Raw genomic sequence first — 16,364 nt, forward strand, 5'->3', positions numbered from 1 at the left:
AGAGAAGTTTTCAAGCTCTTTGAATTAACCAACAGCATAAAATATATTTTGTATCTGTGTGTGTGTGTGTGTGTTGTGTGTGTGTGTGTGTGTATACACAGTTACATTATAAACATGCATACAAAAAAATCCAAAAAGTGTTATAGGAAAAAATACTATCCTTTTAAATGCTGTTTACTATTTTCTTTTCTATTTCTTTTTTAACAAATATTGACTGTGATCCCCTAAATTAACTTTAAGGACATGCTTGGGTTGTACCTGATGTTTGAAAAACAATGTGAGGTCTTTTGTCATTCAGAACCCTGAGATTTTGTTAGGAATTCACATTAGCACATTCACATTCCTAGACCCCCTGAATTATAATCTGTTTTCATCATGAGCTCTACATGATTGGTATGAGTTTAGAGTTTGAGAAGCACAGAGTTGAAGGACTCTTGGTCCTAAAAACTTTAATTCACTTCAACAATCTTGATGGTTTGAGTGTAATGTATGTAGTATTAAAGAGGAAGACAAAGAGAGCAAAGAGTATACTAAGTGGCTTTACAGTACTTAGGAAGGAAAGAGAAGGGTCTGTGGCTAATTTAATTTAAAAAAAAATCCCCAGATAGCTGCTATCTTAGTGATATGGACAGTAAATGATATAGAAGGGGGAGCTCCTGAGGAAATGAAATGATCAAGGAAAGCTTCATGGAGGAGGAAGACCATGAGTTGGAACTTGAAGAATAGATACAGAATTCATTAAGTGTAAGAGAAAAGAGCATTCCAACAGGAGCAGTAGCATAAGCAAAGGCACTGGGGTTGACATATGCATGGGTCTACAGAAAACACAATGCCTACCTGGAACAGACGGTCTATACTGAAGAATAATGCAAAGTAACACCGGAGGAACAAGTGGACACAGAAACCAGTCTTGCATGTTAAAACATGAGCCATACATCCAGTTTTGGTTATATACATCTTGGGGAGAAAATCTCTTCCTAACTCACGTCTACAGATTATTCACATATTTAAATACCTATTTTCCCCCTTCCTGCCAAAGAGAAGTTACATAGAAATAAGATTCTGTCCCTTCAGACTTATGAGGACATATTTTAACCCAAAGCAATAACAGAAATTCCTGCTTGTATGAAAACAGCTTATAGGCTCTGGAGTTGAATGGCCAACAAAAGCACTCTTCTTTAGAGAATTTTCACTTTTTATTCATTTTCAAAATTACGCTCACTTTTTTTCGTGTTCATGACAAGCATTTTTTTTTAGACAAAAAGTAAGATGGCAAGCCTTCTTAATCAAAAGCTTAAATATATTATATTTGAGAAGCTTTAGAATGCAAAAGAAACAGTTCTGAAAATTATTCTCACTTTTGAATGGCACTGACATGCTTTCTGAACTCTCTAGACCAAAGATGGCAAATTCATAACATATGATGCACTCCCCTTTTCTTTCTTTTTTTTTTTTTTAATTTATTTGGCTGTGCAGATCTTAGTTGAGGCGCTCAGGATCTTCAGTCTTCGTGGCAGCATCTGAAATCTTTAGTGAAGCACACAAACTCTTAGTTGCAGCATATGGGATCTAATTCCCAGACCAGGAATAGAGCCAGCCTCCTGCACTGGGAGCATGGAGTCTTAGCCACAGGACCACAGGGGAAGTCTGCACTCTCTGTCTTCTTCCTTGCTAAGTTTATGCTTGGCCTCAGAATCCTTCTGAACACAATGGTGATAGAACAACAAAAAAATAAATCTATTAGGCAATCGCAACCTAAGCCATCTTAACTCAGGCTATTTCATCCTCTGTGCTTGAGTCACTCCATGGGATTGCTTTTGTATTCATTTTTTCATGGGGTCGTACAGAGTCAGACATGACTGAAGCGACTTAGCAGCAGCAGCAGTGTTAGATACTTTGATTTCCTGAAAAAATGAAGCACTTGGCCATCAGAAATCATGGGTTAAGGAAAAGGAAATGTCTTATCAGCTCAGAAGATGTCAGTAGTGAAATTGGTACCATAGTCAGGCTATGGCATATTTTATGTGACAATGTGGTATTGTCCACATGAGCATGTTGAGTCCGCTGTTCACAGATGTGGGCTCATCTTTCCATTGATTGTAGCAAAGGATCCCATCCAAAAAAAACAGAACCAAGCAGAGGCTTGGCAAAGAAGTTTGAAAGCTCTATGTATCATAGTGTGATACATGGGGCAGTTGTAGAAAGACCCACCACAGTCTTTCCAATTAGGAGGTTTCTGTGATGGAACCGGCTGGTCCGAGGCATTGTCCATTGCCATTCTAAATGCCCACATTTACAAATGATAGTAGCAGAGCTAAATGGGGCATACCTGAGTGATGACAGAGCCAGAGTATGTCTCTGGTCACACAGTGCACTGAAGGTGGGGCCTCCAGTGTTTTTTCGTGGAGCCAAGGCCCAGGTAAAAGGAAACAGACTGAACAGGTTTGATAATTCTGTGGGAGTCGGAAACCAGGCCAAACTTGTTCTTGAAGGAGCCTGAGCAGTGAGACAAGAAGTCCTGAGAGGTGGAAACACAGAAAGAGAGCCAGAGACTCGGAAATCCAGAGACACAGAGGGACACAAAGGGTCAGAGACACATAAGCCAAGAACTGTAGAAAGAGAGACACAAAGACCTGGAGACCGAGAAAGGCACACGTAGAGGCTCACATAGGTAGAAACACCTAGGGACTAACAGAGACCCACCAGAGTGATCCAGGACGCAGTACAGTGATCCAGGACACAGAAGTGGAGAACCCCAAGTGCCAGAAGGACGCAGACCCACAGAGCCTGACTTGGGTCAGTGGACACAGGAAGGTCAGAGACATGTGAGACCCTAGGGCAGAGCCACCAGGAATGGGGAGGGTGGAGGATGAGGGCAAACTGCATCTCATCCCAGCGGAGATCCTGCCCAGTCCCCTGGTCCGCCTGCAGCGTGCACAAACGGCTGTAAAACCAAAAGAGCATCATTGTTCTCCCCGTGGCTGGGGATCGGGGAATGTGTGATTGGGACTGCGAACCAAATTTCAGAGACTGACTAGAAAAACTATGTCATGGATAAGAGCTTGAGGGGGACTTGAATGACTGGGCAGACATCCCAAACCAGAGGGTCTCTCAAGAAGGCTCATATCTGAGTGGAAGCAAGCTTGACTCTGCACTTAGTCTGGTTACCCTTACAATCTAACCATCATGAAATGCTGCTTCAGAGGGAGTAAGTGTCCTCAGACTGTAGTTGTCATTGACAACCTACCATTGTGGGCTGGGACGGGAGACAGAGACTGTCACTTTCAGGAAGCTACATCTATAGGAAAAAGTCCCAAACTTTGGGGGAATTTAAAAAAGAAAGATCCTTGTTTCATTATCTCCTGTCTATTTCATTGTTTAGGTGATGCCTCCAACTGAGGTCAATTTTTCCCAGCAGACAAACCATTTGTTAAGAGGACTGAGTGAGTCTGAGGGTAGTATATACATCACCAGTGTTGGTGTGGAAAACTGAAGTCAGGGACCTTGAGTTCTTGTCTTGGTTTTGACCCAACTTGAGGCAATTCAGATATTTAGAATTCTGCTCTTTGTCAAGTGCTGGGCTTGGACGGAATAGACAAAGCTGTGTAACCTACAGCCCTGCCCCTAGGTTGCTCATTGTCAAAAGGAATACTCAGTGCTCAGCTTGGAGCAGATGTCCAAACCTCTGAGGGCCTTAGGACTGACATCATCTGGAAATGGTTCTAAGACTATGTGGAGGATTAATCCAAAACATAGACAAAACTGGTGGTGAGTCAGAATGCTCTGAGGAGTAAAATGAGACCCAGGCACCTTTAGATTTTTATAATGATAGAGCAAACAATAGATGAATTAGAAGACATTCATGACAGTAAGATTGTCAAAAATTTTTTGATGTCATTTTGAAAAACTATACAAAAGCAGAACTCATTCTTATTTGGGTATGAATCCCTTATGGTTTTAGCTCAGAGGAATTACTGGCATCTAACCCTGTTCCTTCCTTACTATTCCCAGATCCTCTCCCTAGTTTCTTATTCACAGATCTGTAAACTCCCTCATTCGTTAGCTTTCTTGGCTCTGAACTCATTGCTATGCATCATGCTCAACTCCCAGGTTAATCTATCCCAAAACAAAGCATGGTGGCCACACAATTCCACGTTCCTGTAAATGTTCAATATTTCCATACTGTCAAATGAAGTTTGACCCAAGTCCAAACTCCTAATCTATTTAAGGCTTTCTGGAATTTGGACCAGTCTAAATATTCAGATTTTAAAATAGAGAAACAGGCTGCCTAAGGAGAGACCAGACCCAGAATCCACTTTGAGAAAGAACCAAAAGTAGATGAAGAAGATATACGGTACCAGAAATTCAGAGCAAAATGATATACATGGTATGACCGCAATTCCATCTGTGTGTATTTACAGAAAACTGCTTTTAAAAGACTGGAAAGAAGTTGAATAATATGTCATTTTGGGGGTCATTTTGGGTGCTTTTCTTTGTTCCCCAAATCATCAATAATTAATGCATTTATTATTATTTTAAACTGTGATGAATAATATCAGATATATAAGAAAGTAGAAAAATAGTATAAATAATATCCACATATTTAAATAATATCCATATTTTAGGTAAAATAATTTTTAACTTTTTGCCATATTTTCTTCCTATGTTTTTGGGTGAACATTTAAAAGTAAATTACAGATATCACAGCACTTTAATCTTAAGTAATTCGGCACGTGCCTCCAAAAAGTAACCTTGTCTGACATAGCTATATTTTTCTCAAAACAAATTGAACTCTTGCCTTTACGCTTTTTAAACTTTAAAGATTTTTAAACAAAGCAGTTCTAACAAGAGACAATGGGAGCAGACACTAGTGGGCAGGGAGTTGGGGGCACAGGACTACAGGGAGCCTAGAGGTGACCAAGCGACAGCTAAGACTCAGCTACCCAGCTGCAGTGGGGTTCAGATATGGGCCCACATCAGGGAGCAGGAGCCGGAGTGTGTGGGCTCAGACCAGGAGTTTATCCTAGCTGATGGGATGGTTGTGGGGAGGGAGTTGGTGGGAACAAGAAATTAACCCAGGTTTGAAAAAAAAAAAGAAAAGGGTAAGAAACCAGGTGGAAGCGTTCTCAAAGAATGTAGCCGAAGGTGGGGTCTCTCAGAGGTGAAGGCCAGAGTCAGGCTGAATGCTGAGTAATGACCCTCCCAGGGGCTGGGAGGGTCCGAGTCCACGTGGACGGTTTTCATTTTCTGAATATCCACACGCTTTTCCTCTTCTACTGTGTTATTCATGCCATTTTCTCTTTAGAAAATGTCTCTCTCTCTGCCTTCACCTGACAGAAATCCTAGGATCTCCTTCCTGCCGGCCATCTGCCGTGTGCCTTGTGCAGACACAGTGATGACCCGGCCCCTCCACCCTGCCTTCTAACTCCACCCACACGGGCACTCCCTGTCCTCTGCCCTGTAAACTCCTCCAGGGGATAGCCACTTCTTGCTGCCAGCATCTCCCACACTGCCTTGCATAATGTCATCATTCAACAGACGGATCTATGAAGGAACAGAAGGGAGAATGAATGAAGCAAAGTGACCCCACTCAGTGTGGAGAACCTGTGTGGCCAGACTTCCACATGTAAGTAGGAGGAAGTCACTGTTACCCATAGAGGAACAGAAACACAGCAAGAGAAGAGGAAATTCGATTGCTTCGAGCAGAGATCGAACTGTGCACTACAAGTTACGTACTCTTGCTCAGCCACAAGAGAATCACCCTCATTTTTAGAGTCCGAGATTACAGAATTGTGCCAGAAGAGGAACAAGCTTCATTGCTCTACTTGGTATCAAGTAAACAGGTTCCTTTAAAGCTTTGACTCTACCATGTTTTTCTTAGCCTACTCAATTTGTCTAGCCTAGAAGAAAGGAATCTACCCTCAATTTTTAAAAGTTCTGATGAGTTAGCATATTGATCTGGCTTTGTGTGCATATTTATTATATGAAGAATGTGAAAGAATAATGTCTTTTAGTTAAAAAAAAAAAAAAAAGTTTTGGTGGTAGTCATCACAGAACTTTTTTTTTCTCTCAGTTCTCACCAGCACTAATAGTGCAGGTATAATAAGAAGAGAGAAGTTGGACAGAAATTAGGAAGTTATATTAGTGGACAAAAATGTGTGCTCTGGAGCCAAACTCCTGGATTCGAAGCTTTGTGAGCTTGTAAACCTGGGCGTGTGATAATAAAAGCTCTGTCCTTCATTTCTCCGTTTGCAAACAAGAATGACGTAAGTGGTAGTATCTATCCCACAGTGATGTGTGAATTTAATAAGTCACACAAGCAAAGGGCTTAAAATAATGCCTGCTATATGGTGAGCATCCAGCAATGACTAATTGCCATTCTTAGAACATTTACGTTCTTTCATCTCGTGGAAGGAGTAGCAGCTTTGGAGCAAGTTCCTAGGCACTGTCAGGGCACCAACATCGAGGTCTGTGACCTAGAGACAGTTCAGCTGACTGACTTGAAGTCACCTCCTGAATTTATGAAATGAGCATAATCACACTGTGCTGATGGTGGTATTGTGAAGGTCAAATGATGTGAATGGCCTGGGGCTGGCACGTGACTCTTAGAACAGGAGAACAACCTGGTTCCATGGGATAAGCATGGACTGGGGACCCAGATTCTCTAGGATGCCAGGCAGTCTGATTGCTCTGCTGGTGAGTCTCCTTGGATGTAGAGCTGGAACATCAGTATCATTCAAAGACCAGAGTGAGTGTATGTAAAATGCCTGCCTTGCCATGAGAACTTGCTTTAGTTGTTATTACTCATTCCCTAGGTCAGCAAGTCATCATCCGAGGGCTAATTCCTGCCAAGGTACAAGATTTTGTTTCGACTGTGAGCCAAGTGGAGTTCTATACTTAAACAGTTAGGGGGGAAAAAAGAATATTTTGTGACTCATGAAAATCATATGAAATTCAAATTTTAGGGTAGGTCCTTAAATAACATTGTGTTTGCACACCATCACAGTCATTTGTTTTTGTGTTATCTATGGCTGTTTCTACCCCACAAGGGCAGATGTGAGTAGCTGAAGCATAAGTCATAAAGCCTGCAAAGTCTAAAATATTTATAACCTGGGTTTTGGACAAAAATGTTTGCTGACCCTTCATCTGGTCTAACTTTCTCTTAGAGGTGAGAAGTGAGAGACTTTTTAATTAATTTATTTTAATATCCAGAGCTTAGAATCTACTTTCTTGACTTCGACAAACACAGCCAAACACAGATACTTTCTTATCAAATTTGAGACTTGGGAAAGTATATATATAAAACAAAAGAATATTTTTTAAAGGAATATTTACTATATTTCTCACTTGAAAGAATATGTATGACTAGATAATTTGAATGATTTTTTCTTTTCTTTTTACATTTTTGCCCCACAGCACGTGGGATCCCACGTCCCTTGTAATCTCTGGACCACCAGGAAGTCCCCATGAATATTTAGTTTTAAAATATCCTAAAATATTTTTATTTCATTGTATCCCTTTTGTGTCTGTAGTAGTTATACCATTTGCAAGGGAGCATCCTTAAACAAACTACAAACCTACACCATTCCTACATTGTTTGTAGGAATTTTTGTTATAATAAAAGAATTGTGGGAATTTTAAATGGTTAAAATGAAAGTGAAACTGTTATTCGCTTTGTTTGTCTGACTCATTTCAACCCCATGGACTGTAGCACACCAGGCTCCTCCTCTGTCCTTGGAATTCTCCAGGCAAGAATACTGGAGTGGGCTGCCATTCCCTTCTCCAGGGAACCTTCCCGACCCAGGGATTGATCCTGGGTTTCAGGCATTGAAGGCAGATTCTTAACCATCTGAGTCACCAGGGCAGCCCTTAAATGGGGAAGATCCCCTGGAGAAGGGAATACTCACTCCAGTATTCTTGCCTGGAAAATTCCATAGACGCCTGGCGGACCTAGTCCATGGGGTCCCAAAGAGTTGGACAACACGAAACTGATGAGCAATTCTAGCCTAGTTTGCTCATTAGGTGGTGTCTCGAATCATCATTATTTGTTTCCTTTCCCCATCACTTGATTTTGAAAGCCTCACACAGCCTGCCCTCTGTTCCCTGTCCACCTTCTCCTTCACACGGACCATCCTCCACGGCCCTTGCCCCTCCCTTCCCACCTCCCCCCAACCCCCATTCGGCCGGTGTGTAAGTGAAGCTGAGCAACCATTGCAGATTGTGTTATTTCCCCTTTGCTTCTGGCTGCGTGAATATGTTTAGGGTGAAGAAAAAAATGTTTTTAGGCTGACACTTGACAAATGAGACGCAGAACTGCATCCAAGTTGCTTTAGAGAGAATAAATGCATCTTCTGTGCAGGTCATGTGTGTCCTAGAAAGGCAGGGGATGGAGCTGCTGCAATTCAGGGGTTAATTTGCAGAGCTGATAGATTCCAGAGCCCGGAGGAAAATAGGGACCGAAGAATAAAAATGCATGACATGTCTTCCATTTAACCATCACCTTATCTGTTTGTCTATATCAAAAATACAAACATTAAGAATCTACCTAACTATTCAAATAATCCTTTTAAAAACAATTTTAAAATGAAGGCAATAAAATCAGCCCCTTTTTATCTACCAACTGCATTAAATCATTTTGTTTTTAGGGAGCATTTGAAAAACTGAATTAATTAGAAGTTTAGGGGTAGCTGGATTCCGAGGTAGCACAGTAGTAAAGAATCTGCCTGCCAGTGTAGGTGATGCAAGAGACACAGGTTAGACCGATCCTTGAGTCATGAGGATCGCTTGGAGTAATATATGGCAACCTGCTCCAGTATTCTTGCCTGGAAAATTCCAAGGACAGAAGAGTCTGGTGGGCTACAGTCCATGGAGTTGCAAAGAGTCAGACATCACTGAGCCTCCACATTCTACTTGGGGGTAAATTCTACCTAACCAGTAGCTTATAGGTTCAAAGAAGAAGTTTCACTTTATTCAGAATTCCGCCAGAGACAAGAAGTCATTTTCAAGTTTTCTCAGATCCTATGACCAACGAGAAGTGTATCAGGATTGTCCTAGAGGGACAAGAGCTCAAGTCCATTATTAAATTCTCAGGGATTTTGTAAGCTTGTTGTTAAACCTTTGGCAGCTTGAAAATGCCCATGGTCAGAGTATTTATACCTGGGAAACAGGGCCATCCATCAGCCAGGTGATATATTAACCCAACACTGAGTATTAAAAAAAAAAATGCTCTTGTGGTTTTTTATCAGGATGATGAAAATGTTATAAAATTGGTTTATGGTGATGGTTGTAGCACTCTTTAAAGCCACTACAAATTATTGAACTGTACACTAGAAATGAGTGGATTCTATTATCTATTAAATATGTCTGTAAAAAACTGGTAAACAAAATGCTCCCAAACCCACAAATGAAATATCAGTATCTATTTATTCATGGCTTTAAGATTCCTCATGTACATACTCAACAAATGAAAAACAAGGGCACATTGACTCAGTGCTTCTGACGGATTTCTGTTCTGTGCAGGGATTCTCAACTTCAGTCTCCCTCTGGAATCACTTGGAAACTCTACAAAGAAAATGCTTGCCTCCCAAAACACTGATGTCATTTGTCTGGTGGGTGGCCTGGGCAGGGAATTTTTTTAAACTCCTTAGGTTATTCTAGTTCATGGCCAAGGTTAAGAAACACAACTGTAGAGCAATTTCCCTAGACAACTGTGGCTGGCCTGTTGTTGCAGAAACCATCCTCCAATGTTAAAGACATATCCGGGCCTCCTGAAATAGAGAGGTCTGGACATAAAAGCACCTTTTGGGGGTAATTGGGCGTTGCAGTGGATGTCCATCTCCACATGTAGAGGAAAGACACCTGTTTCCTTGTGGGTTTTACCTGTAGTCATTTCCTGCTATGGGCACTAAGGTGAGGAGAAGAGACAGCATTAGCTCATCTTTGTCATTGAAGTGAGTGCCAAGGGCACTCAATCACAGAGCCTCGGTTCAAGGATTGGTGAATTAAGGGAGCAGAGCTGAGTATTTCCTTTGTCTCTTCTCCTTTGGGACTTCCTACCAGTTGTGGGCTGGGAATCTAGATAACCCATTGCGTAAAGAATGATAGTTTAATAAGTTAATAAAGATCTAAGTGAGAGCCCAGCTTCCCGCTTTCGTGCCTCGGCTTTGTGATGACTGTTTTGGATGCTCAGGGGGCATTTTACCTCTGCTGTTTGGGGATTTGGTCCAGGAGGCTAGAAGCTCTGACTTCTGGTCCTGGAGCTCTGACTCCACTCCCCTTAAGGGGAGTTTCCTTTACTGAAAAGTCTAGCTGTTATGTCTGATTTACCTTATGAAGGTAGAGTTCAATTCTGAGACCTCAAGTTTAAAATCTATTAATAAAGACAGGACTTGTTGAGAACTCTTATAGTAATACAACTCCAAAAGATACACTCTCTGTAGTCTTCATGGAGAGAGAGTTCATCCCTACTTTAGTTTTTCTCTGATTAAGAACACAGACCTGGCAGATTGGAAACCTGACTCGTAATTGATTGGTAACCGCTGGAACTTATTCAGTCCCTTTGGTGCTTGTTTCCTTCCTCTGATAGATGGAGATGAGTGAAGGTCCTCTGTCCTTGGGTGTTTGTGAAGATCAGAGCTGTTTAGTAGGACAGCAGGTGCAGGGCTTGCCTCTCTGGAATCACAGGTGTCAAAACCAGCCTCGCCAGTCTATTCCTGGTGCATCCGGGGAAAGGAGCAGTTTCTCTAGGAAATCCCCCACCCTTCTCTTGTGCAATACTTGCTTCTTTTATTGAGTATCCTGATGAACTGTCTTATCTGGTCCCTTTCTAAAGACAGGACTATGATGACTTCACCTACATAAATGTACAGCCTGTTTGGAGCAGAAAGTTTATCCCCTTCCTGACTTGTTAGTATTTGAAAGGCTCAAAGTTGACCTTCCAGACATGCATGCATACAAGAGGTCACAAGTGCAGTGTTGGGAGAAAGAAACATATATGGGACACGGCTGCACACACTTCCTCATTCTTTCTCTTTTGAAAAAGTCCCTCTCCCTTACAGCAGGGTCTAGGCTTTCTGTTTATTTCACAGCTTGGAGCTCAGAACTGTTTAACAGTACATTTATTTATAAACCAGATCAATAACAGCAAGGAAACCCAGCAACATCAGTGACCCTAGCCCAATTCTGTCCGTAATCTCAAAGAATTTCCAATATTTTATTTTTGTCCCATTTTCTCCACCTATTTATTTTTAGATCTACAAAGATGATATGTGCTTTCACAGTGGAATTGGCCCCACACAGAGATGAGTATCTACTGTCCTTTAAGTAAAAAGGATAGAAGATTGAGACTCAGAAAGAGACAGTACTAAGGATAATCACTCATCAAGCTGAGCATTCAGGTAGGAGCAGTGAGTTAAGGTTCACCCAAGAAGCTCTTGGAGCAGGGGACCTGCCCTCTTACCCCAAGTCCTGGAGCAGCTCCGCTTCTCCATCCGACCTGCTCCACAGATCTGAAGGATCCTGGGTGCTCATCTTCCCTTCTAGAGATTCTGCTCTGCCCATTCACACCCCTCACGTCCACAAAGCCCCTGCCAAGGTGCTCTGGGTAAGAGGCAGAGAGGGACGGCTCTGCTGTTCCTCACAGTCTCCCCTCCTTAGTAAGACTCAAGCCGGCTGTAGCTGCAAGTCTCCAACCAGCAAGGAAGTGAAACTTGGTTACTCCTCCCACTGACACTCACCACCCCAGCCCCAAGGCACTGGCAGGAGTGTTGTGTCAGTCAGGAAACGTGCAAAGTTAGGTAGCCACCCCTGAGGACACCCACACTGCCTCACGCAACACGCAGTTACTGTCAAAGTGCTGGGAGCAGGAGCTCCGCCCGTGGCAAAGGTCTTGAGGAAGGAGGCTCGGCATACGCAAAGGCGGGATCGAGCCTCAGGAGTCCCCCTGGAAATTCTCGAACATCTACCCGCAAAACCAGAGTCTGCCTACTTTCTGCTTTGTGCTCTCACCTACACCTCTGACTTTACGGGGGGCTGTCCCCCACTACCTCTCTCTGAAAAAAAGAGTTAACTTACAGCTCCAATTAATAAAGTTCCTGGGTGTGATAGTGTTTCAACCTACAAACTTCTTTGGAAGTCCTCTAGCCTGCCTGAATAGGTTTTTCTGGCCACATGTGATTGCTCAGAGCCTCCCAACTGTGAGAGGCATGAGATGTTTTAAACTGTCTAAATACAGATTCCTTTGAGCAGTTAAAAGATTGATTAGAAATTGTATCGGTGAAGGGTTTTTCACTTGTTGGGCCAATGTTTGCTGCTAACTCTCCATATCCCTTATCTGCTGTGTCCCTGGCAGTGTATTGATTAATATAACTGGTGTAAGTAGTAGCTTTAATGTTTGTGACCTTGGACCCTTGAGTTAATTCTTTTTCTTGTTATACTCCACCACACCTTTGCCCTATAGGAATGCAACTTTATCTAATGCTTTTGGAGGGTGGCGCCTGACTAACCACCTTTAGAGAAAAATAAGTTTTCTGAAGAAAGGGTCTTAAAATGTTAACAGGCCTCCGGGCCAGAAGATGATGCAAATCACCTAAACTTTTGCATATGATAAGTTTGCAGGAAGAAAGCCTGGCTTACTGCCTGACTCTATCCCTTACCCCATTATCCTCTATGCGTAACTTAAGGTATAAAAACTACTTTGGAAAATAAAGTGCGGGCCTTGTTCACTGAAACTTGGTCTCCCCATGTCATTCTTTCTCTCACCTTCTGGCTGAATTATTCAGCCTCTTTTCTCCACTGAATTTCCTCACTGAGCTATCCTTATTTCAGCCTCTTTTCTCCACTGTATTTCCTCACTGAGCTATCCTTATTTAACCACTCTTTATATCCTTAATTAACGTTTAATTAAGCAATTTTTTTCTGATCCTCGCCAATGCCGTTTCCTCTTTGAATTCCCTGGATCCACCGGGGCTGGACTCCGGCATCAAAGGAAATACTCCAACTGAGATTGACTAGTAACTCCGACTCTCCTCGGGAGGCCAAACCATGGTTTTTCTTAATGCTGTTTGCCTCTGGTTTGTAGGGGATGCATTCCATCACCTCTGCTTCTGTCTCACACACAAGGAGCACGGAGATAGCTTCTAGGTCAGAAACATCTCTCAAGGAGGTAAAGAAGTCAGATTTGAACCAGTAGCCTCTGTCCTGAAGTCTGATTTTTATCACTTTCTCAATATTGCTGCTTCCATTATTCAAGCTTTCCAACATACACTCGATGTTCAGGTTGAGCGTGATTCAGAGATAATTATTATTCCTCCAGGGAAGAAGGATTAAGTGAGAACAAAGTAGAAGAGCTGCAGAGGCCAGCCAGGTGCCCAGCTCAAAGGACAGGTTAGAGCTCCCATAATCTCTGAGTTCCACTTCTTTCCCTGGGTGACTCACACCTGGTATTGCTCTGTGTCCAGTCTCATGGGTAGAGAATGCCAGCTCCCGAAAAGTTCTAAAGGGAAACTGTCATCACTCTGAATCCTGGGGAAACGGACAAAGTACTGTAATAAGGGAACAAAGAACATATGTTGCTTCCCGCATACTGTCTATAGGAACCTGCAGGAAAGAGTCTCTCATTCTCTCCCTTCCTCTTGTGACACCCGACTCAATCAGGGTTCGTCAGGGTGCTCTACAAGTCACTCCTCCTAGTGCTGTCTGAAGACCAGCCGCATCACCAGAAGCTTGTAAGAATGTAGCATTTGGATTCATCCCAGCGCTTCTGAACCAGTGTCTACATTTGAACAATATCCCTAAGCTGACTCTGTAGTGCTTTCAAGTTTGAGGAGACTGCTTTATAGGAAATCAAGACGGCAAGAAGGGCTTCCCTGGTGGCTCAGTTGGCAAAGAATCCACTTGCCAATGTAGGAGATGCAGGTTCAATCCCTAATCCAGGAAAATCCCACATGCTGCAGAACAACTAAAGCCATGCACTGCAACTTCTGAAGCCCTAGCACCCTACAGCCTGCGCTGCACAAGAGAAGCCACTGCAGTGAGAAGCCAGGGCACCACGACTAGAGTAGCCCCCACTCACTACAACTAGAGAAAGCCCATGCAGCAGCGAAGACCCTGCACGGCCATAAATAAATTAATTAAATTATTTAAAAAAAAAATCTGCCTGCGATGCAGGAGACCCAGGTTCCATCCATGGGTTGAAAAGATTCCGATCTCCTGGAGAAGGGCGACAACCCATTCCAGTCTTCTTTCCTGGAAAATTTCACGGACAGAGGAGCCCAAAAGGTTACAGTCCATGAGTTGTAAAGAGATGGACACAACTGAGTGAATAAACCACCACCAGCAAGAAGAGGTCAGTCTGTACCTGACATTATTCTAGCTTTTCCCCAGGCCTTCCCTCTGGCATCTATTCATCCCTGTTGTCTGAGATCTTGACTTACCCTGCCTGCTGGGGAGGGATTCCTATGTGTCTAGAGATGGCCTGGTAAGCTCTGATAACACACAGGAATGAGTGGTACATCCATATTTAAAATTCTTTTAGCTACAGTTTGTTAAGAGAGAAGCACAGTGTTCACTCAGAACAGAGGCCAGTCCTGGCCAGGGAAGCGCTGAATGTGAACATTGCAGAGATAGGGGGACAGTCAGGCAGAGTTCCTATTCTCTTTCTACTGCTTTTTGTTCAGGGTTTTAGTATCTATTCTGATCCCATTTTAGCAAATTCTGGTTTTCCTTTCACTTAATCTTTTTTTTTTTTAATTTTTAGTAAAGTAGCAGCGTTCACTAAGACGACTGTCTTCCTCTTTTCACTCTTCCTTCCCCTCTCCCTTTCTCATCTTGCTGTCCCATCTGTTGCTCTTGCCTTTGATGTCATACTTTTTTGGGTCCTGTATCCCATGTTTTCCAGGACCCCTCATCCCTACCGTCCCCATGCTCCACTGAGTTGGCATTAAGCATTGTAGGGAGACCAGTTCCCACAGCATCACTAGATGGTTCAACAAAATGCTGAACAGTCATAAAATATTTGTAATTTTTTATAATAAATTGGCCACACACCATATATATATAGGCTTATGTCACACGAGTGTATGTTCCTCGGTTCTTTGTCTCGTCACAACAAAGATTTGGAGCGACGGACATTAAAGCCCTCGGCCCGTCACAGTTCTCAGGTCTTAGACAAACCGTGCTACAGCTCTTAGGCAAATCAGTGTTACAGCTTCATTTTATTTAGAAGACAGCAGGAGAATCCAAGACTCAAAGAGAAGAGAGTGGAGGAGTGCGTAGGGAGGGAGGGAGGGGGAGGGAGAGAGAGAGAGAGAGAGAGAGAGAGAGCACGCGCGTGCCCGCGCGGGAGAGGGAGTCCGAGAGAAAGCGCTTTGGCTCCTCCTTTTATATGTTTTTTCCTCCACCTGGGCCTGCCCTATGCAAATTGGGCTTAGCCAGGAGTGCTGTTTGTTCTGTTTGTTCTGCCTGAAGTCTTCACTCTGGTCCTCGGACCTTCCTTGTCTTTTAGCCACCGCCATTTTGGACTCCTTTTCCCTATTCTACCTACCTAACACTTACATATATTTGTATATATCAGATCAGATCAGTTGCTCAGTCGTGTCCGACTCTTTGCAACCCCATGAATCGCAGCACTCCAGGCCTCCCTGTCCATCACCAACTCCCGGAGTTCACTCAGACTCACGTCCATCAAGTCAGTGATGCCATCCAGCCATCTCACCCTCTGTCGTCCCCTTCTCCTCTTGCCCCCAATCCCTCCCAGCATCAGAGTCTTTTCCAATGAGTCAACTCTTTGCATGAGGTGGACAAAGTACTGGAGTTTCAGCTTTAGCATCAGTTCTTCCAAAGAAATCCCAGGGCTGATCTCCTTCAGAATGGACTGGTTGGATCTCCTTGCAGTCCAAGGGACTCTCAAGAGTCTTCTCCAACACCACAGTTCAAAAGCATCAATTCTTCGGCGCTCAGCCTTCTTCACAGTCCAACTCTCACATCCATACATGATCACTGGAAAAACCATAGCCTTGACTAGACGAACCTTTGTTGGCAAAGTAATGTCTCTGCTTTTGAATATGCTATTTAGGTTGGTCATAACTTTCCTTCCAAGGAGTAACCATCTTTTAATTTCATGGCTGCAGTCACCATCTGCAGTGATTTTGGAGCCCCCAAAAATAAAGTCTGACACTGTTTCCACTGTTTCTCCATCTATTTGCCATGAAGTGATGGGACCGGATGTCATGATCTTCGTTTTCTGAATGTTGAGCTTTAAGCCAACTTTTTCACTCTCCACTTTCACTTTCATCAAGAGGCTTTTTAGCTCCTCTTCACTTTCTGCCATAAGGGTGGTGTCATCTGCATATCTGAGGTTATTGATA

The 16,364-nt window shown here is 43.0% G+C and overlaps 1 protein-coding gene across 3 annotated transcripts in view; it reads right to left on the reverse strand.

Moving 5' to 3' along the window:
* DAPP1 (dual adaptor of phosphotyrosine and 3-phosphoinositides 1) overlaps positions 1-11,703 on the reverse strand; it is a 56,725-nt gene extending 45,022 nt beyond the window's left edge. For 2 of the 3 annotated variants that reach the window (XM_059887559.1, XM_005207699.5), the window contains exon 1: positions 11,459-11,653. In XM_059887559.1, coding sequence (XP_059743542.1) covers positions 11,459-11,559 — 101 coding nt within the window. In that variant the 5' untranslated portion in view covers positions 11,560-11,653. Of the gene's footprint in view, positions 1-11,458 lie in introns of all 3 variants that reach the window. The other variant, NM_001076891.2, reaches the window with a different exon arrangement.
* Positions 11,704-16,364: the final 4,661 nt, after the last annotated feature.

The sequence above is a fragment of the Bos taurus genome, chromosome 6 (assembly GCF_002263795.3).
Source record: "Bos taurus isolate L1 Dominette 01449 registration number 42190680 breed Hereford chromosome 6, ARS-UCD2.0, whole genome shotgun sequence".
NCBI classification, from domain to species: Eukaryota; Metazoa; Chordata; class Mammalia; order Artiodactyla; family Bovidae; genus Bos; species Bos taurus.